Genomic DNA, 19,666 nt, shown 5'->3' with positions numbered 1-19,666 from the left:
AACCAAGGCATCCATCACCAGCAAACCCTGCATAAACCCAGCCCCCATCTCTGTAGGGACTGATAAACAACCACACCACTTTGTTAAGTGTAGCAAAAAAAAAAAAAAAAAAAAAACATTTAATAGGGTTTTGTGTTTATATACATCAGCAAATATTTGCTAGCGTCTAGCATTTACAAGCTGTTTCATGTTAACGTAAACTGTGCGTACTGCAGAGGATTAAGGACTTGTACAGGATTCTGCAGAGAATTGTGAACATGGAGATGCAGTTGTGATTAAAAAGGACTTTTTTTTTTTTTGCCAAATATTCCAAAAAATAAAGTCACACTGACTAAATAACACAGCTGAGATACTGCATCATTGCGAAACTGCAGCCAGTTAATGGGATGGATTTTCATTACGAATCATTCAACCATGGTCCGCTATTCCAATCAAATCGAGTTCCCTGCAAGGGACTTGTTGAAGGCGCTTCAGATCAGACCAGCCGTCGACCGCTGAGCTTATTTCTCATTCTGGTCCAGCAGGACCCCAACGCAACCTGAGAAACCCAGCTCTGTGTAGACACACCTGACAGCTAGTCTGCTAGAAGGAAGCAAACGCTACAGGCAGACAACTGCTCTGACAAGTGATAGCAACTTTACTGCTTCCTGGGTAGTCACTCATTAGCTAGAACAGGAAATGGCTACTGCTGAGCATGCTCTGTTCCACACTACGGGTTGTCTGGACCCTCAGGAGGTTTGATGATTTTGAATGAAAGCAGACCAGGTAGAGGGTAAGGCATGTAGGGAAAAAAAAAACAAAAACTTTGACCCTGAGGATCAATGAGTTGTTTGTTTGATTTCTGTTCCATACCGTCCACTTCAGAGCTGATCGATGGAGAGAGGAGAAGAAACCTTAGAGGAGAGTAAAGAAGAAACACCATGAGAGGCAGACGGAGTGAGAAAATGAAGGAAGACTGAGGTGTGAACAGATAAGAGGGAAAGAAATATGACAAGACAAGATGAGAATATCTGAAGTGATGACATTTGACTGAGATTGAAGTGGTGGTGTGGTGGCATGTACAGCACCAAGGGCCACGCTGTTATTTCTGTATTTCTGACCCATATGAATCAACATATGGTGATCAGTAAAGGCTGGTTTATGCTTGCCGCACGAACAGGACGTGCGGAAAATAGACATGGGGAGTCAGCATGAGAGTACGCGTGGTGCTTTTATTCTCCGGGTGGCTCTGCATGGTGTCTATTCCCAAACTGCAGGGGGCAGTGTGCCACAAATACACATTTATCACAGTAAAAAACTAGAGAAGAAGAAAATTCATCCGTTCGTTTTCTGTTTTCACATAGTTATCAATAAACTTATGTCCTCTGGAGGGAAATTTGTGTCTGTTTCCCTGTGTTTAATAAAATTCCAGAGCCAGCTCAACTCTTTCAGAATCCGTGGGACATTTGGGCTCCCCCCTGGGTCTCCACTTCTCCCTTTGGCGGTCTTTTTTGCCTTTACATATCTGTCCCGGATGTTTTTCCAGGTTTTTTTGCTCATTCCTCCTCTTTGCCGACTGTAGCTGCAATTTCCCTCCATGAATCATTCCCCACTCGGCTGTGGCGGTGGTACCGCTGTGACCAATCATACCAGTGCCTGTACTTCTGTACTTCTACCACCAGGAGCTCCTGAATGTTGGCATGTTGTCCGTGCGTCTCTTACAAATTTTCTGAGGTGCGCGACGTGGAAAGTTTCCGCTTGAGATGAGCCATGCGAGGGGGCAGGGTTGTGAAAATGACGTCAATTGACCGCATGAAGCCGTGCGGAGCTCGCTGACGCAGTAAGCATAAACCAGCCTTAACTGAACAGAGCTAATTAAACTAAGAACATTTGGATGATCAATATTTCCAGTCATCTTTATTTATTCAAAAGCTTATTTGAGTTTTGAAGAAGCCGTCCTATCACTCTTCACGCTAACACAGAGGGTAATATTAGGTCAACAGATTGCAAGTATTTTTTTTTTTTTTTTTTATGTTCTTCTTCCTTATGACCTGTAAATTCTTGCCCCAAGTTCTTGACCACCATCTCATGACTGAGAGTATGACAGTAAGCTGCTTTGATATTGCCTTCAAACTACCTCTGGCAGAGGATGGTGGAGTGCACCTTCAGGATATTTTTAATATTTTATTATTTGTATTTATTTTCACTTTACCTAGAGTGAGAAGAATCCTACGTATACTCCATGTATTAAGCCAGGGGTTCCTAAAGTGGGGGTCGCGGAATACCAAGGGGGGGATCGCAAGTTCATTTTCAGAAACCTCTTGAAGTGACCCCTGAAAAATTTACAACAGATTAAGGGCATTATTGTTGCATTAACAATTTGAAAGGAGACTTTTGATGCATGAGTTTCAAGTAACAAAGGATGAACTCTTACTTTCAGCACTAACACATGAACAACTTAACAGCAACAAACAGCTAAGGCATTGTTTAGCCTACAGGTTTAAATAATTTTAATAAAATAGAATACAATGTGTAAAATGTCCAGTGCCTACAATGCAATATCATAAATATGCCGCAGTATCATTGCATGAATCCTGTACGCACATTTTTTAAAAATGTTTCAGTCATGTCAGGGATAGTGGGGGTCACCAGTGTCTGGCACTGTTATTTTGGGGGTCGCAAATTTAATGGCAAGGCAAGAGCAAGGCAGATTTATTTGTAGAGCACAATTCATTCACAGGGCAATTCACAGTGCTTTACGAAAATGGAAAAGAGACAGATTAAAAACACAATTAAAATTAAAGCATAATCAATACAACATAAGTAATAATCAATTAAAGCAAAGTAAAAGGTCAGAGTGCAGATAGAACCCTTTCAGTTGTTCTATGCACAGTTGAACAGAGCTGTTTTCAGCCTGGACTTAAACATTGTCACAGTAGAAGTCTGTCTGACGTCATCAGGAAGACTGTTCCAGAGTTTAGCTGCATAGAACTGAAACACAGCTTCACTCTGTTTAGTGCTGACTCTGGGCACCAGCAGAAGACCAGTCCCTGAGGTTCTCAGACCAGTCCCTTAGGTTCTCAGGGTCCAAGATGGTTCATATGGGACCAACATGCCACTGATGTACTTTGGTGCTAGACCATGGACAGACTTATGAACAAGCAGAGCTGTTTTAAAGTCTATTCTCTGAGCCACAGGAAGCCAGTGCACGGATCTGAGCACAGGACTAATATGATCATACTTCCTGGTTCTAGTCAGGACTCGAGCAGCAGCATTCTGGATGTACTGCAGCTGTGTTACAGCTCGTTTAGAGAATCCAGTGAGAAGGCCGTTACAGTAGTCTAACCTGCTACAGATAAATACATGGATAAGTCTGTCTAAGTCTGGTTTAGACAGCAAACCTTTGATTCTGGCAGTGTTATTGAGATGGTAAAAGGCTGATGATGTTATTGATGTAATGTGGCTGTTAAAGTTTAGGTCTGACTCCATTATTACCCCTAGATTTCTAACCTGGTTTTTAGCTTTTAGAGTAACAGATTCCAGATGGCTGATGACACTTTCTCTGGGTTTTTGTGGGCCAAAGACAATGACTTCAGTTTTTTCTGAATTTAGCTGGAGAAAGTTGTTTTGCATCCACACAGTGATCTGTTGGAGGCAGTCACAGAGTGAGTCCACAGGCCCATGTTCACCTGCTGTCAGCGAGATGTAAATCTGAGTGTCATCTGCATAGTCGTGGTAGGACACGTTATTACTGTGTATTAACTGGCCCAGGGGCAACATGTAAAGGTTGAACAAGAGGGGTCCCAGGATGGACCCCTGGGGGACCCCACAGGTCACTACTATTGACAGTTTGGCAACCCATGTATTAAACCACAGGTGTCAAACATGCAGCCCAGGGTCCAATCCGGCCCATAGGATGAATTTGTGAAATGCAAAAATTACACTTAAGATATTAACAGTCAATCCTTTCACTTTAGGGCCCATAAAAAGCCTTACTTTAATCTGAAATGGGTCAGATCAGTGAAATACTACCATAAAAACCCACAAATAATGACAATTACAAATATTTCTTCTTTGTTTTAGTGTAAAAAAGTGAAATTACATGAAAATGTGTAAATGTACAAGCTAGCCTTTCACAAAAAATATGAAAAACTAGAAAAGTGTTAAAAGTGTTGGTAAGTGCAATTTTACTAATATTCTGCCGGTTACTAAGATATTTTTGTAAATTTGCAGATCCATTGTGATCTGTAAGTTGTAATGCACATTTACAAACGATAAGCAGAGGCAGAATATAGTTAAAATTGCACTTATTTTTCTTAATAAATTTCTTTTTTTTTCATGGTTCTTCATGTTATTCACATTTTTTAAAGGATAGTTTATAGATGTAAATGTTTCCATAATGTAATTTTACTTTCTTCACTGGAAAACACATTGAAATGTTTGGAGTTGGCATTATTTATATATTACGATGTTATTAATTTACTGGTCTGGCCCACTTCAGCTCATATTGGGAGGATGTGGCCCCTGAACTAAAATGAGTTTGACACCCCTGTATTAAACAGTCCCTTCCTGTAATTTCCCAGTTTCTATCTATCTATCTATCTATCTATCTATCTATCTATCTATCTATCTATCTATCTATCTATCTATCTATCTATCTATCTATCTATCTATCTATCTATCTATCTATCTATCTATCTATCTATCTATCTTCCCGTTCTTCCAATAATTTTTTCTTTAATGAGAGAAATGTTTAGAATCTCCTACATGAAACAATTGTTATGCCAAATACATGAAAACTCCATGGTAGTGTGTTACATAATACTGCTACTGCTATGTGTGTACAGCACCTTTTCATATTTCAGTAATGATGATTATACATACGCATAGTTATACAGGAAGAAGAGTGCATTATTTCAGAATACACAGTCAATACTTTTAATTACATAGTGAGAGTATCATTTCTATATGTTCATATAATTTGCACGGCTGTTTCTTCACACATTATTACTTTGTAGAAAGTTTGGTTTGTCTGTATCGGCACTGATTTCTATTACAATGGCTGCTCCATTCTGTTACCCACTAGATACACAAGTTTCGTCATATCTCAAATCCACTTAAGGAGTTTAAAGACTTTTGCATTTACATATGAATTGTGTGATAAATCTCTGTTTACAATTGGCTCAGTATGATTACTGCCTTATGAATTGCAATACTAGCTATCACAAAACTCCAGACTGCCTTGCAACCCAACAAGGAAAACGAAAATATTTTAAAGTATCTTTAAAAAACTTCACAGACAGTCAGTGAAAAGAACAGCAGTACTTCCTGGAGTAAATAATGAATAATGATGAATGACAAACAATATGTGGTGTCACTGAATGTGCATTCACAATGCAACCTGCAGATATTTTTTATGATTTAGAGTCATTTTTTTCCCCCCACAAACCTATTGAAATATGTCTGCAGGCTTATTATATTTTCAGCAGTGTTTTATGAGAATATTGTGAACTGTATCTGAACCCTCAGTCTAATCTTTATGAAGTATTCTACAACATGCATTGAAGATCATGATAATGTTCGTTTCGCTAAGGATATACAATGGGAACCAAGATATTACAAATGTATCATGATTCACCTTGTATCCTCTTTGTTTTCACATTTCCTGTGTGATTGACTTTGCTTCATTTTTGTTTTTCCTTTTCTTCTTGGTTACTTCTCAGCTGGAGATGAGCCGTAATAAGGAATGAAAGGAAACAAGCCCATTCAGTCAGGGTAGTTTATTGCTTCACTGCGAACACCTAAAAGCTGTTCAACTTGTCACTACATGACTGCGGTTAACTAATGTCGAGCATTATCATTTATGAGGAGGAGTCGATAAACAGTCAATCACAACATTACTCACTTTGAGGCCACCGAGAAAGCAGCTTTCTTTTAACAACCAAAAGAAAAACAGCTAAAGGAGATGTTTGATATTATAATACTCTGCGAATGGAATTGGTCTACAAATGCAAAACATCAAGAGTCTGTGTCAGTGTGTTTTACTGCATTATGAATGAGTGCAGAGTAATGAGTGCACCGTATGTTCACATGCTGTAAATGGCATCTCCATTGTCCATTTTTCACGTATGATAATGAATCGTGTCTGGTTGTTTTAGTCACACAATTACACATTTCCAAGAAGTGTTTTCAATGTCTTTGGAAGCTCCAAGGTCTTGACTTTAAAATTTAATAAAGTTCTGAGGGTTTTCAATGAATCACACACCACAGGGGCCTATTACTCATTGATGATTTACAGAGATTAAAGCTCAAAATTCCTCCAAAATCAGTCTCCACATTTGTCTGCATTACATGGATATGAGTTATGTGAGTCAAACTCTAATTTCGATCCCACTGGAATGAAGCTATCCATGTCTCTGTAGACAGGAGTTGTTTATTTTCACACAGTTAACTCCTCACCATCGAATTATGTGGTTCACATGTCTAAAATAATTTGGGATGCCTTTGAAATGATGCCTGTTGATTAGAGCTATAAAACCATTTTAAACAAACCAGGATGATCAGGTACCTTCTACAGATGGAGCAAAGTACAAGGTAGATGTCAAAAGCAATCAATGAATACAGTGAGTTATCTGAGTTCCACCAAAAGGAAGGAACATCAGCAGGGATTCAAGCTGTGAGTACAAGCCCTCAACAAATCTGACATCCAGCCCCCACTGTGTAACAGGCTGGGGTGACTGCACCACCACTTTTGTACATCACCCGGGGTCACCTGCCAAAGACATCCTCACTCCACTGCTTCACTAATCTACTCTCTTGTATCCCAGCGCACTCCAAAGCAGTGTGCACAGCCAAGGCATGGGGAGTCACTGGAATTTGCATGTGAGGCGCATTCACTGTCGGCTTGCATTACGGCTGATATCCATTCTCATTGATTCCAACGTCTTCTCACATTTACATTTATTCATTAGGCGTACGTTCGGCTCCCTTCCCTCCCGTGCAAGATGTCTTAGCTCGAGCTTACTTGGCGTAATGCTCTGACAGCGTGCAACAAGAAGTAAACAAGAGGATACCGGTGTCCTTTCTCATCCACAGGAAGAGGCTCACCGTTAAAGTGAGATGTATTTATCAGAGAGAGGAAGGGGGGCTGATTTAAAAAATGAGGCTGAAAAAGAGAAGAGAGAGGAGTGTAAATGGAGACAGTCAGAAAGAACGAGTAGGAGGACTGTGTGAGAGGGACGAGTTCAGGATGAGAATGCTATTTCTTTGGAAACCGCCGGGTGGGAGGAGTGCTTAGTTGTCTAATTAGGTTAACAACCTCAGAAATACTCTTGTGGTCAGCAGTTTAACGCACCACACAATGTTAAATTGTGTTGCAGTTGCACTAGACGAAGCTTTGCTCAAACCCAGAATGCCTTTAGGTTTCATGAAACCCACTTACTCTGTGCAATTCCACAATCGCTGCCATTGTTATTGCTATTTTTCTATTTATTTGTTATTTTCCTTTTTTGTTTGTTTTTGGTAAAAAAAAAAAAAAAAATTCTAGAGGTCCCTTCTCGTATCCCTGCACAATGTGAAATGAAAGTAGTGGACTTTTTCCACACAGTTTCTTGCTGCTCGTAATTGGGAACAAAGGCCTGTATTGTGCTCACCACACTTGCTCTTGTGCCCACAGGTGTTATGTTGATGACAAGGTGTCCAGGGTGGCCTGGCTCAATCGATCCAACATCATCTTTGCAGGCCAGGACAAGTGGTCTCTGGACCCGAGAGTAGATCTGGTCACTAAAGGACAGCTGGAATATAGTCTGCGCATCCAAAAGGTAAGGCGGCTTTCAAGTGGAAAAACTACGACCAAAGGGGGGTGGACTAAAGTCACAGGACTCAAACTTGAGACAGAAAATAACTGCAAATTTAATGACTTCGGGGTATCTTCACAAACTCGCAACTTGACTCAAAACATCACAGTTCACTTGTGACATTATTTGGACTTTTGCCTCTTGATGTTGATTGACTAACGGAACCTAGAACAAGTTTCGATCTACCTAAACTGGCCTCACAGGACAAATGTACCCATTCACTCTCTTCACAAATGAACTCTTCAAGTCATAGCATCAGTTTGTTTAATCATCCTTTGTGTTTAGGTTGGCTGTTTCCTCTGTATCACTGATATTAACCCTTTCATGCATAGTGGTCACTACAGTGGACAGGTATTTTACAGTTGTTCTCTTGTATATTCATGGATTTTGTTGTTTTAGTTCCATATCAGCTAACACAGTGGATGCTCATGCATCATCCCATACATTGCAATTCAGACCATTACTGTAACTTTACTCTTCTTGATAAGCCTGATCTGCACTAACATGTTTGAGTGTAAATCAATTGTGTGTTATTGTTATTAGACCAGTGCTTCCCAACCTTTTTTGGCTTGTGACCCCTTTTTAACATCACAAATTTCTGGCGACCCCAGACATACAAAACTGAGACATTTTTTTGCGAAAATTAATTTGCTTTTGATCATGTAATAGTTTGCTATACTATGTTGCAAACAAACAATTTTAGACAAACATTTATGTCATTTTTAAATTTAATTTTTTATAAGGAAAGGTGTGTGGTGTTTTAATTATAATGACATACATATTGAATCATTACAACTTTTTTTTTTTTTTTTTTTTTTTTTTTTAATCAATTACTAGAAATTTCAGGCGACCCCATGTGAGGTCCTGACCCCAAGGTTGAAAAACATTGTATTAGACTGTTATTAACAGGTTTTTTTTTTTTTTTTTTTTTTTTTTCACAAAAAGTTTTTTTTTTCCATATTATCTCCATGAAGTGAGTAATGACTGAATATTAGAGTATGTTAAAATGTGACAAAACATCAGATTCGCAGCATTAAAAATGTTTTTATTTAATAGTTTTCACACAATCACATATATCAGTAAATACATGATTCTTTGCTTCAAAAATTAACCCTTTCATGCATAGTGGTCACTACAGTGGACAGTTACTCTACAGCTTTACTCTTGTATATTCATGGGTTTTGTTGTTTTAGTTCCATATCAACCAACACAGTGGACACTTATGCATCATCTCATAAACTGCAATTCATACCATTATTGTAACTTTGCTGTTCTTGATTGGTTCTTGAGTGGAAATCAATTGTTAATATTTATTTTTTTTGCATATTATCTCCATGAAGTGAGTAATAACTAGTATTAGGATATGTTAAATTGTGAGAAAACATCAGATTAGCTATATTAAACATGGTTTCATTTCACTGTTTTCATATCACTTTATGATATTGGGTTTTAAATACGTTTCTTTGCTTCAAGAATAAAATTCATGGTGTAGCTGTGTGGACATTTTTGTAACTCCATGAAAAACAGGTTGATTTAAAAAAAAAAAAAAAAAAATCAATCACATTGTTTTTTTTTCATGCCTAAAGAGGAATAAAAACACTCCGGAAAAAAAAAATCTTGATTAAGGTTCTCATAATTCGTGCATAAAAGGGTTGAACACATGGTGTCCAGCTGAGTGGACATATTTGCAACTCCATAAAAAATAGGTTCATAAGAAAATTTTCACTCACTTTGTTTTTTTCATGTCTAAAGAGGAATAAAAACACTCAGGAAAAAAATCTTGATTAAGGTTCTCATAATTCACGCATGAAAGGGTTAAAGACAATAGTCTATCCATATAGAATAAATCTATCTACTGCTCAGGTTGGACCATAGACTGTTATGAATTATAGAAGTCAGAATGCAGTTTTATGAAAGCTACAAATGTCACTGTTCCATGCATTTCCTTTGCCTCATGCAACATGTTAACATTTTTAGTTTCCCCCATAAAATGCACCTTTTTCTCCTGTAGCCTATTTACCTTGCCAAGATCATCTAGATCTGCCTTGATGAACAGGCTGGATATTGTGATTTTGTGATTTTTTAGTCACTATTTTAGACTAGGTTACATTCATCCACTTACTCCTTAACCCATAAAGACCCAAACAGCTACTGACGACCAAATCTACTGATCTAAACTGTTTAATACCTGTAGATCCACTAATCCTATCAATACATGTAAATAATTGGTGTAAAATACAGCTTGTCATCTTTTCATGGTCATCAGATATGACCCATTTGGACATTCAGAGGTTCTGTAGTTACCGTGGAAACACTGTCATCTTCTACAACATTGATTGACCAGTAAAACCCATGGGGTTGGATTAATGACAGTGGATGGAAAAAACTATTTTTAGTTGAGTTATTGATATCTTTGCTGAAAAAGTCCCTTTTTCTTCATTTTTTTCTGTTTTATGTATAATAACCCTCAACTTTAATCTGGGTTTTTGTGAACAATTACATGATCTGTGAATTAAATACAAGAAAATACATGATTTTCACTGAAAAATACACAAAATACAGAGGATGATATTATAATAAATAGTGACGAATCCCTTAAGAAAGGTTCAGTCTAAAGAAAAATTCATCTGGGACCTGACACAAAAGTAGCACTGGGTCTTAATGGGTTAAATTCTACTCAAGAAAACTCCTTCTGCTGCTTGATCTGTGTTGCTTTACTCCAGCCAGAAACATATGTATAAAACCTGCAGTTTTGTCACATTACGGTAACAAATCGTTCAGTTGTTGTTGTAGATTGTCTTCACCTTCATCACCTGTGCTAATTTGTGCTGATCTCAGTAGAGAAACACAGGTCTTTACAGAAGTGAATTGGTTGTGTCATAATTCTGCAAGTTGATAAATCAGCCGCAAAAAGTGATTACTCCAATAGACACTTTTTGGAAGGCGCCTTCGCTAATTTGCCGCACTTGACTCTACTGATTCAAACATTTAGGCAATGCTGTCCACTTTTGACTCCTTGCTTTTTGAATGTGTTTATTCCCATTCTCACCTATCAGGGACAACAGGGAGTTTTCAAAATAATTCTGTTTTGCATAACTTTAATTGTTAGAATTACATCAGTAACACCCCAGGTTACCTGTAATCAAATCATGTGTGTAAATACATTAATTTAGAAGTGGCTGAATGTTCTAGCCTTCTGTTTTTGATGTAACAATGTGAATGAATACAACTTTTTCTTTCTTTTTTTTGTGTTGTATAGGTGGATGTGTATGATGAGGGCTCGTATACCTGCTCCATACAGACAAAGCAGAAACCCAAGACCTCACATGTCTACCTCATTGTACAAGGTAAGCTGTACAGGTATACATGCAGGGTGCGATTTGTTGGGGGGGTGGGTCTGGTCTTTACATCCCTGCTTCTGCTCAATGAATTTCATCCTTGGGGGGGGGGGGCAACCAAAGAAGTGACATAACATTCAGGTTGTGACTGAGTTTTCTTACACCTATAGTTTACATTACTGCAGTGGTTCCCAACCTTTTTTGGCTCGTGACCTCATTTTAACCTCCTAAGACCCAGGAAATGTCAGCAAAGTACAAGCTTTTTTTGTTTTTCTATTAAAAGTCCAAGTACCTATATTGGAAACATCATGATGCAACAGTTTTTTCAGATACAGTTTTTAAAATTTTTATGGAGTGTCCTTTTTGGCGGACAGTTGTCTTTTTTTTTGTATAAAGTTGTGAAACTCTTGTCCACAAATGTGGACAGAAAACCCGTGGCTGGGTCTTAAGAGGATAACATCACAAATTTCTGGCGACCCCATACATTCAAAACAAAGACATTTTTCTCTTTGAGATGTCTTTGCGGGGCCAGGCAGGTGAACAAATCTTTCCATTCTCCACTCAGTCTAGTTTCGACTGTGTCCGGGTAGGATGAAGCATAGTAACGCATGCAATTACACGATCGGGTCAATCAAAATATGTCCTATCAGATGTTATATCCTGCATTTTATTTGAACTTGATTTTTATTAGAAGAAATGTGTGGTGTTTAATGAAATATATATTGAATCATTAAAAAACATTTTTTATTAGTAATTTATTTACATTTTTTTTTTTTATCAATTACTAGAAATTTCAGGTGACCCCATAAAAATTCCAGGCAACCCCACGTGGGGTCCCATCCCCAAGGTTGAAAAAGCATTACTGGCACTAACCTTCACCTGTTGGCAGTCTCAGAATTCGCGAACGTCCCCATGCACTGGGGCGCTGTAAAGGGGTGTAAACGTGACAAATTCCTGGGGCCCAGCATTTGTGGGGGGCCCATAGAGCAGTAGAGGGGGTCCAGTGGATACAGGTTAGAAGTTGTGAAAATTTCATGTAAGATCCGCTGTATAATAGGGGGAATAGAACCCGGAAGTTGGATGTTGAAAGTATGTAGTTTCACTTTCGTTTCACACCAGTGTTAGTTACGTTAGTTATGGACCACACCCCCACATATATAAATGGTGGCCCCCACCCCCACCCCCCCCTCAGTTTTTTTGACAAATCGCACCCTGTATAAATGCCTACATCAGTATTGGAGTTCGTCAGTGAACCTGCTGTCGTCTGTCGTTCTTCACGCATAAATTTGGTTTATTATTAATATATTATTTCTTTTTTGAATGCCTAAAGTCAGAGACATCATTGTCCAATAACAAATAAGCTGCAACATCACTGTCAGTAGTCTCTATTCTAAAATGTGGAAATGCGTCCCTCTAAGGTGTCTGCATAGAAAATATATGAATATGGATTGTCAAGAAGAAAAAAAAAAGCTACAGTATATGTCATGAAAGCTCCCTCCAGCAACAGAATTTCTCGTTCAAGTTCAAATGAATCTTAAGTGCACTTGAAAAGCCTTCAGCGCTGGTTTTCCATTTCAAAGAATAGGAAGTTATTTGTCCTCAATGAAGACAGCAGGAAAGTTGAGAGCGGAGATAATCATAAAGGGAGCGCGAAAGATGTGTAGAAGGTGCTGCAGGACTTGATCCCAGTCCTGAGGGTAAAAAAAAGTATCTTCCAATTGGTTATTTTCTGGTTTTAAAGGTTAGAAAGATGAAAGAGAAGCCGTTTCTATAACAAAATTAAATTGTTGTAGATGGGGGGTATCGTTACAGTGTTAAAATAAATTTTATTATGTATTTATTTTTGTTTTTATGAGCTTTATTGCTTGTATATATACAGGGTAGGGAAGCAAAATTTACAATTTTTTGAGGCAGGGATTGAAAGACAGTGTATGACCAATTAGTTTATTGAAAGTCATGAGAATTTATTTGCCACAAGAAAATTTCCATAATAGAAAATGTTTTTATTCTATGTGTCCTCCTTCTTTCTCAATAACTGCCTTCACACGCTTCCTGAAACTTGCGCAAGTGTTCCTCAAATATTCGGGTGACAACTTCTCCCATTCTTCTTTAATAGTATCTTCCAGACTTTCTCGTAATAGTTTTGCTCATAGTCATTCTCTTCTTTCCATTATAAACAGTCTTTATGGACACTCCAACTATTTTTGAAATCTCCTTTGGTGTGACGAGTGCATTCAGCAAATCACACACTCTTTGACGTTTGCTTTCCTGATTACTCATATGGGCAAAAGTTTCTGAAAAGGTATGGATAATAGTGTTAGGTATGATTATGACATCAATATATGTTTGGTTTCAAAACAATTGACGTAGTGCCTGCTGAGGAAAAACAACTAAATGCTCATTGTAAATTTTGCTTCCCCACCCTGTGTATGTATATATATATATATATATATATATATATATATATATATATATATATATATATATAGACTTGTGTCATTAAAATCTGAACACAAGCAGCCTCATTAAGTTTCATTTTCTCATGTCTGTTTGCTTTTTTAAGTGTCAGAAAATTTTGTCATGTTAGTATTTCTTTTTTTAAATTTTTTTACCTCAAAAATGTTTCTGAATTGCCAGTAACCTCTTGGGACTGTGACAGGATAAAAGCAATAAAAACTGAGCTGTACGCATCAAGGCCAAAAAAAAAAAAAGTCTTCATTATCCATCTGTACGCCATTGCCAACTCTTTGTAATCTTGATTTGCAAAGCCACAGTTCGTTGACAGAAATTGCTCTTTACTTGTCAGAAACAGATTTTCTGACAGACAAGACAACAACACCTGAGAGCTCCATCACACACTCTCCTGTAAGTTTGTTTTGTTTGTTTGGGTGTGGAGGTGTGTGTCTTTGTATATGTTTTTCTCTCAGCTAAAACCACTTCGGCTGTTTCTTGACAAAACATACCGAAGCCGTAGTGATTATGTACGGTGACGAAATCTAATGTCGTGGCTCACATTTCATAATAGTCAATTGTTTCATCAATCACGCAGCTTTTGTTTTAACTGCCCTTTCCATTTTATTCCTTCTGACTGTCTGATGTGTAACCCGACTCGAGATAAATGCTAAAAGCCATCAATGTCGGAAACACACCACAGTGTAAAAACACACAATAGCTTACTAGAGAACTTTTCATCCAACTATGAACTGAAGATATCACCCATTAATAGCATTTTTAAAGGTCAATATGTGAAATGATGCCTCATTTCTGGGATCCATGGCAGCAAATTGCCTCTCCTTCCCAGAACCCATTGTGTTCGATTATTCAGTGCTCGATCATTGGGATGTCCTGCGTGGACTTCCAGGGTTTCTTTTGGCGGCCTCGTTTATCATGGCTAATGCGACAGTTATAGCTAAACATTGATTCTGTTGCTTTCTTCCCTGCTATTTTGTCCTCTGCTATGCCTCTCAAAGTCCCATTCAATTTTGCAGCCATTGTTATGCTCGTCTCTTGTATTTCCCTGCTATGTGGGTGTAATCTTCTCCTTGAGGTTCAGTTCAGCATCTTTCATCTAAACTGTGGTGCAGCGCTGAAGGCATACGTTCCTGGCAATTACTGTGAATATGTTACTGCGAAGAATAACTCAAGTTTTTATTTACTCCTAAACTGTGGTCAAATTATTAAAATGGATGTGAGAAATGCAGAATAATAGAGTGAATCAGTTAGATCTCGCTTCATGAACCGCTAATTTATTTTTTTCTTGCTTCTGCGTTCTGCTTTGGGTTATCCGTTCCTTTTCTTTGCTGTAGCTTTGGTCACATCTTGTTTAAGTTTGTAACTGAGGAGATAAGAATGTGTCTGTGTGTGGTTTCACTATACCATCGAATGCAGCAACCTAAACCAACCTCTGCAAAACCCAATCAACTCTGTAGGATAATAATTCACCATGCCTTCATCTTTTAATGGGTATGAAAATGTTCCAAGCTTCAAACATTGCCCCTGGTTACAGACCCAAGAGTGGGTTCACATAACCAAAGCTGACAATTTTCTGCTAGCAGGGACAGGGACGTAATTGGAAAACAAATGATCAGACAAAGTAAATTTGCAGTGGATGAAAAAGTGGCGGACTCGCAGGGCTCAGACGAGTGGTACCGAGCACCATGGTCACTGCACATGACAGGACTCCCAATACAACGGCAAGATTTGCACCCCAATCCAATTTGATTTTTTAACAAAGACACAGCCATAGAAGTTCAGCCAATGGGCAATTCTTTAATAAGTACAGTTAGACTAGTGAAGGTTTGACTTTGGCACTTTGATGTTTTTGAAGTCCACCATGTCTCATATAAATTATACATCTGTAGCTTTTTCAAGGAAACTTTGTTTTTGTCACTTGAGGATCCTCGGCGTCTTTGGTTTTCTGTCTGAGTGGGCGGTGGATGATTGGACCACTGGAGAATGATGTTTTCATTTTGACTCCTGTCGATGTTTAGGTTCGGGCAATAAATCCAATTTAATTATGGTTAGGAAAAGAACATGTTTGGACATTGTGAGTCATTTTTTAGTTTATTTTCAGACTTTTTCTATTGCTGTGTTAGACTATAATCTGGCATCTTATCATTTACATTCAGGCAAGCGCACTCACGTCTTATTTTAGACCATTTATTGCAACAAATGGTTATACAGTTCAACTTGGCGCTGATGGTTCCACTCTTGGGTGCTTTCCAATATTTTTGCTCGGCACATGCTGAGCTAATCAGGGAATGTGTGAATCCCCCTATAGAAGAGATGTGTTAGACAGAAACAGAATCTCTGAGGACATAGTCTAGAAGGGGGAGGATGGGGTGGTGGTGGGAGATCAGTGCAGTTTAGTTGCTGAAAGGGTAAGGAGTACTCTGCAAAGGTCTGAGTTTAAATAGACCTACTAATGCAGTGTTTTTCAACCTTGGGGTCGGAACCCCATGTGGGGTCGCCTGGAATTTAAATGGGGTTGCCTGAAATTTCTAGTAATTGATGAAAATTGAAAAAAAAAAACAAAAACAAAAAAATATATGGTGAGTTGAGAGAGACAATCCCAATACATAAAAGACATGACAAACTCTGAAGCTGAAACTGAAGCATTGTGGTTCTGTTTATCTGTCAAATGTTCATTGTGGTCGGTTTCAGATGCTGCAGCTTTTTCACAATTCATAGTTTGATTTATTGTTTGTTCAGTATTAATTGTCAGCCTTGTAAATACAAGCTGGACTGACTGTACATATCCTGACCAAGGAAAATAAAATTCTCACTTTGTGCAGTAATCTACAGCTGGCTTTTCTGCCTCCGTCCATAATATACATTATATAGACTAAACGTCATCTAAAATTAACTTTATTTGCAACATAGTGTAGCAAACTATTACATGATCAGAAACATTTAGCAAAAAAAAAAGTCTCTGTTTTGAATGTTGGGGGTTGCCAGAAATTTATGATGTTAAAATGGGGTGACAAGGCAAAAAAGGTTGGGAACCACTGGACTAATGAGTGAGAATGGGCTGAGATTGGACAACTACTGGGATCAGCTGACTGTCAGCTGACCATAGATGGGCACATGACTACTGTGTCCTGCATGAACTTACACAAAGCTGTATTTTTTTTTATTTATTTTTTTTTTTTTTACAACAAAATTACATTAAAAATAATGTAAAGTTATCAAAAATTCTCATAACTACACATTTATGTGTGGGGCCCTGAGTAATGTATGTTAACGTTAATGAACACGTTGTTTTTTCTGTTTATTCACAGTAGCAACTCTTATATTTTAGGCATATTTTTGGTCACACTGATGTAGCTGGTACAGGCATTGTGGTGGCGGTGGTCCCCCGGGGGGTCCTCAAAGGTCAGTTAGGAAGTGGAACACCTTTTGTTAGCATCACAGGTGTCAAACATGCGGCCTGGGGGCTAAAACCGGCCCACCAAAGGTTCCAATCTGGCCCGTGGGATGAATTTGCAAAGTGCAAGTTAGGGCATCAAACTCAAAAATAATATCATAATAACCTATAAATAATGACAACACCAATTTTTCTTTGATTTTGTGCAAAAACCATTAAATTATGAAAATGTTTACATTTACAAACTATCCTTTAACAGTAACATGTGAATAACCTGAACAAATATGAACAACCTGAAATGTCTAAAGAAAATTAAGCACAATTTCAACAATTTTCTGCCTGTTACTAAATGTTTTGGGCCTTTGTAGATCTGATCTGTAATGCATACATATAAATGATAAGTCGAGGCATAATATTGATAAAATTGTACTTATATTTCTTAACAAATTTCTTTTTTTTTTTTTTTTCAGGTTATTCACATCCTTTTGTTTGGATAGTTTGTAAACGTAAATATTGGCGTAATTGAATGTTATTTTTTGCACTACAACAATTTGGAGTTGTCATAATTTATTGGCTATTATGCTATTATTTTACTGGTCCTGCCCACTTCAGATTAAATTGGGCTGAATGTGGCCCCCGGAAGAAAATGAGTTTGACGCCCCTGGTCTAAAGTGTGTATCTGTTTTGCTGCATGGAAGTAAGTAAAATAAATTTTTAAACCAACTCCCTTTGTGTCCAAGTGTGCAACATGTAGCTACTATTTACATGCATTTGAACATAGTTTCTGAGGCAGTGAGGGGCGTTAGTGGCTGTGTGTACAGTATATGGAAATGTGTCTGTTTTCACACCTGCATGTGTTTGCAATCACATGCTTCTTTTAATAGTGTGTGACTTGCTATTTTTATTGAGGGCTTGTTAAAAATACATTCAGCGAGAAAAACATTTTCCAATATGTGTTTTCTACTCACTTTTCCTATCAATAAACCTACGCTTCTCACTACTCTTGAAGCCTGTGGAGAGATTTGTAGTATGCAGACTACAGAATAATACACAGAAGGCAGACTTTGAACTTGAACCTAGCATCACCCCATTAAAATTATAACCGTGCTGCATTGATGGGATTTTTAGAGATGGCATGAAGTTCACGTTAAATTTTCCACCATTTGATCAACTTGGAAAACGTATACTCTGTAGACGTTACATTTGACAGCAATTCCAGTGAGACAGAACAGTCTGTTCTTTCATGCTGATATCCATGCTGTTAAATCCTGTCTGTAGCCCATATAAACTGCTTGGCTGTCGCAATGATACTACTCCACTCCTAAAGGACAGATGGCAAAATACATTTCTGTACATGCAGAAGAAAAATGTTTGACATATTAAAAAGTTTAATAGCTTATTCTTTTATCTGCTGGCATAACAACTGTCACGCTGAATGAGCTACAGCATTCTTGAGGGCCATTTATGAAGAGCTAGTGGAACATGGGAGCATTCAGTGATTTCCAATGACTGAGGACAACGTCATAATGGAGTTCTTTTCTTTTTGTGTGCGTGTTTTTAATTTTATTCTGTTAGGATATTCTGCAAATTTAGACATACAGGCAAGGCTCAGCAGTTTCTCAGTATTATAGGGTATAAGCAGTGATATCACGCTAATGTTACTGCACTGAACAACAGGCAATGAAACAAAATACGATGGAAGCAAAAAGGAAAAAGCATAGACGTGTGATAAATCATACAAGACATGAATACAGGGTGTATTATTTATGATACTTCAGCCACAGCAATCATTTGGAGTAATACTAATGCATCACAAACTGTGAGACACTGTAAAACCTCATGAGTTGAGTTTATTCAACAGTTTGAACCATTTAAGTTGATTAACTGAAATCATTTTAGCACAAAATAATATTTAAATTGAGTATAAGAAACTTAATGTTTTCTGTTAATTCAGCTTTACTATATAGAACTGTACTTATTCCAATTAGTCTGTTGAACTTAATTATTTCAGTTAATTGTACTCATACACCATAACTCAGTTAAATTAAGTTCCGCTAAGTCATATTTTATACATTCTTGTAAAAACCATGGGGGGTCATGAGATATTTTTCAGATAATCCTTGACTTCTGATGTAGCTTTGAGAAATTCAGTACATTCATGTGATATTTTTAATTGGACGGATGGATATCATCTTTGTGGGTTTCAGTCATTACAGAAAATGCTTTTATATTGTAAGAGCCATAGCTTATTTTGTGACATTTACAAAACTTCACAGTGACAAACAGGAAACACATTGTTCTGCCTACAGGTTTGACTAATGGTGTCACATTAATAAACATAAACATAAAAAGGCCAATAAACATTGTAAAACAGACATATTAACCTAAATAAACATTAACACCCCCCCTTGAACCACTGCACACAAAACAGAACACAATGAGTCAAATGTCCAGTACCCACAATGCAACACACAGGTTGAGCTCCTTGATTTGTCCAGCCTGAAGTTCTCTCTGTAACTTAGGGTGTATTCACACCTGAAAAATCCTTTGGTTCGCTTATTTGATTTGGATCAAATGCGGACTTTATTTTTTTAATTTGGGTCAGCTCGCATTCACATTGCACTTTT

General features: G+C 37.8%; 1 protein-coding gene across 1 annotated transcript in view; it reads left to right on the top strand.

The window, feature by feature from the left end:
- lsamp (limbic system associated membrane protein) overlaps positions 1-19,666 on the top strand; it is a 477,058-nt gene that overhangs the window by 318,451 nt on the left and 138,941 nt on the right. The window contains exons 2-3 of the mRNA XM_030151629.1: positions 7,655-7,799; positions 11,095-11,182. Coding sequence (XP_030007489.1) covers positions 7,655-7,799; positions 11,095-11,182 — 233 coding nt within the window. The remainder of the gene's footprint in view (positions 1-7,654; positions 7,800-11,094; positions 11,183-19,666) is intronic.

Source organism: Sphaeramia orbicularis, chromosome 13 (assembly GCF_902148855.1).
Source record: "Sphaeramia orbicularis chromosome 13, fSphaOr1.1, whole genome shotgun sequence".
NCBI lineage: Eukaryota > Metazoa > Chordata > Actinopteri > Kurtiformes > Apogonidae > Sphaeramia > Sphaeramia orbicularis.
Note: the sequence above shows the minus strand (reverse complement) of the source record. Positions and strands in the feature narration are given on the sequence as shown.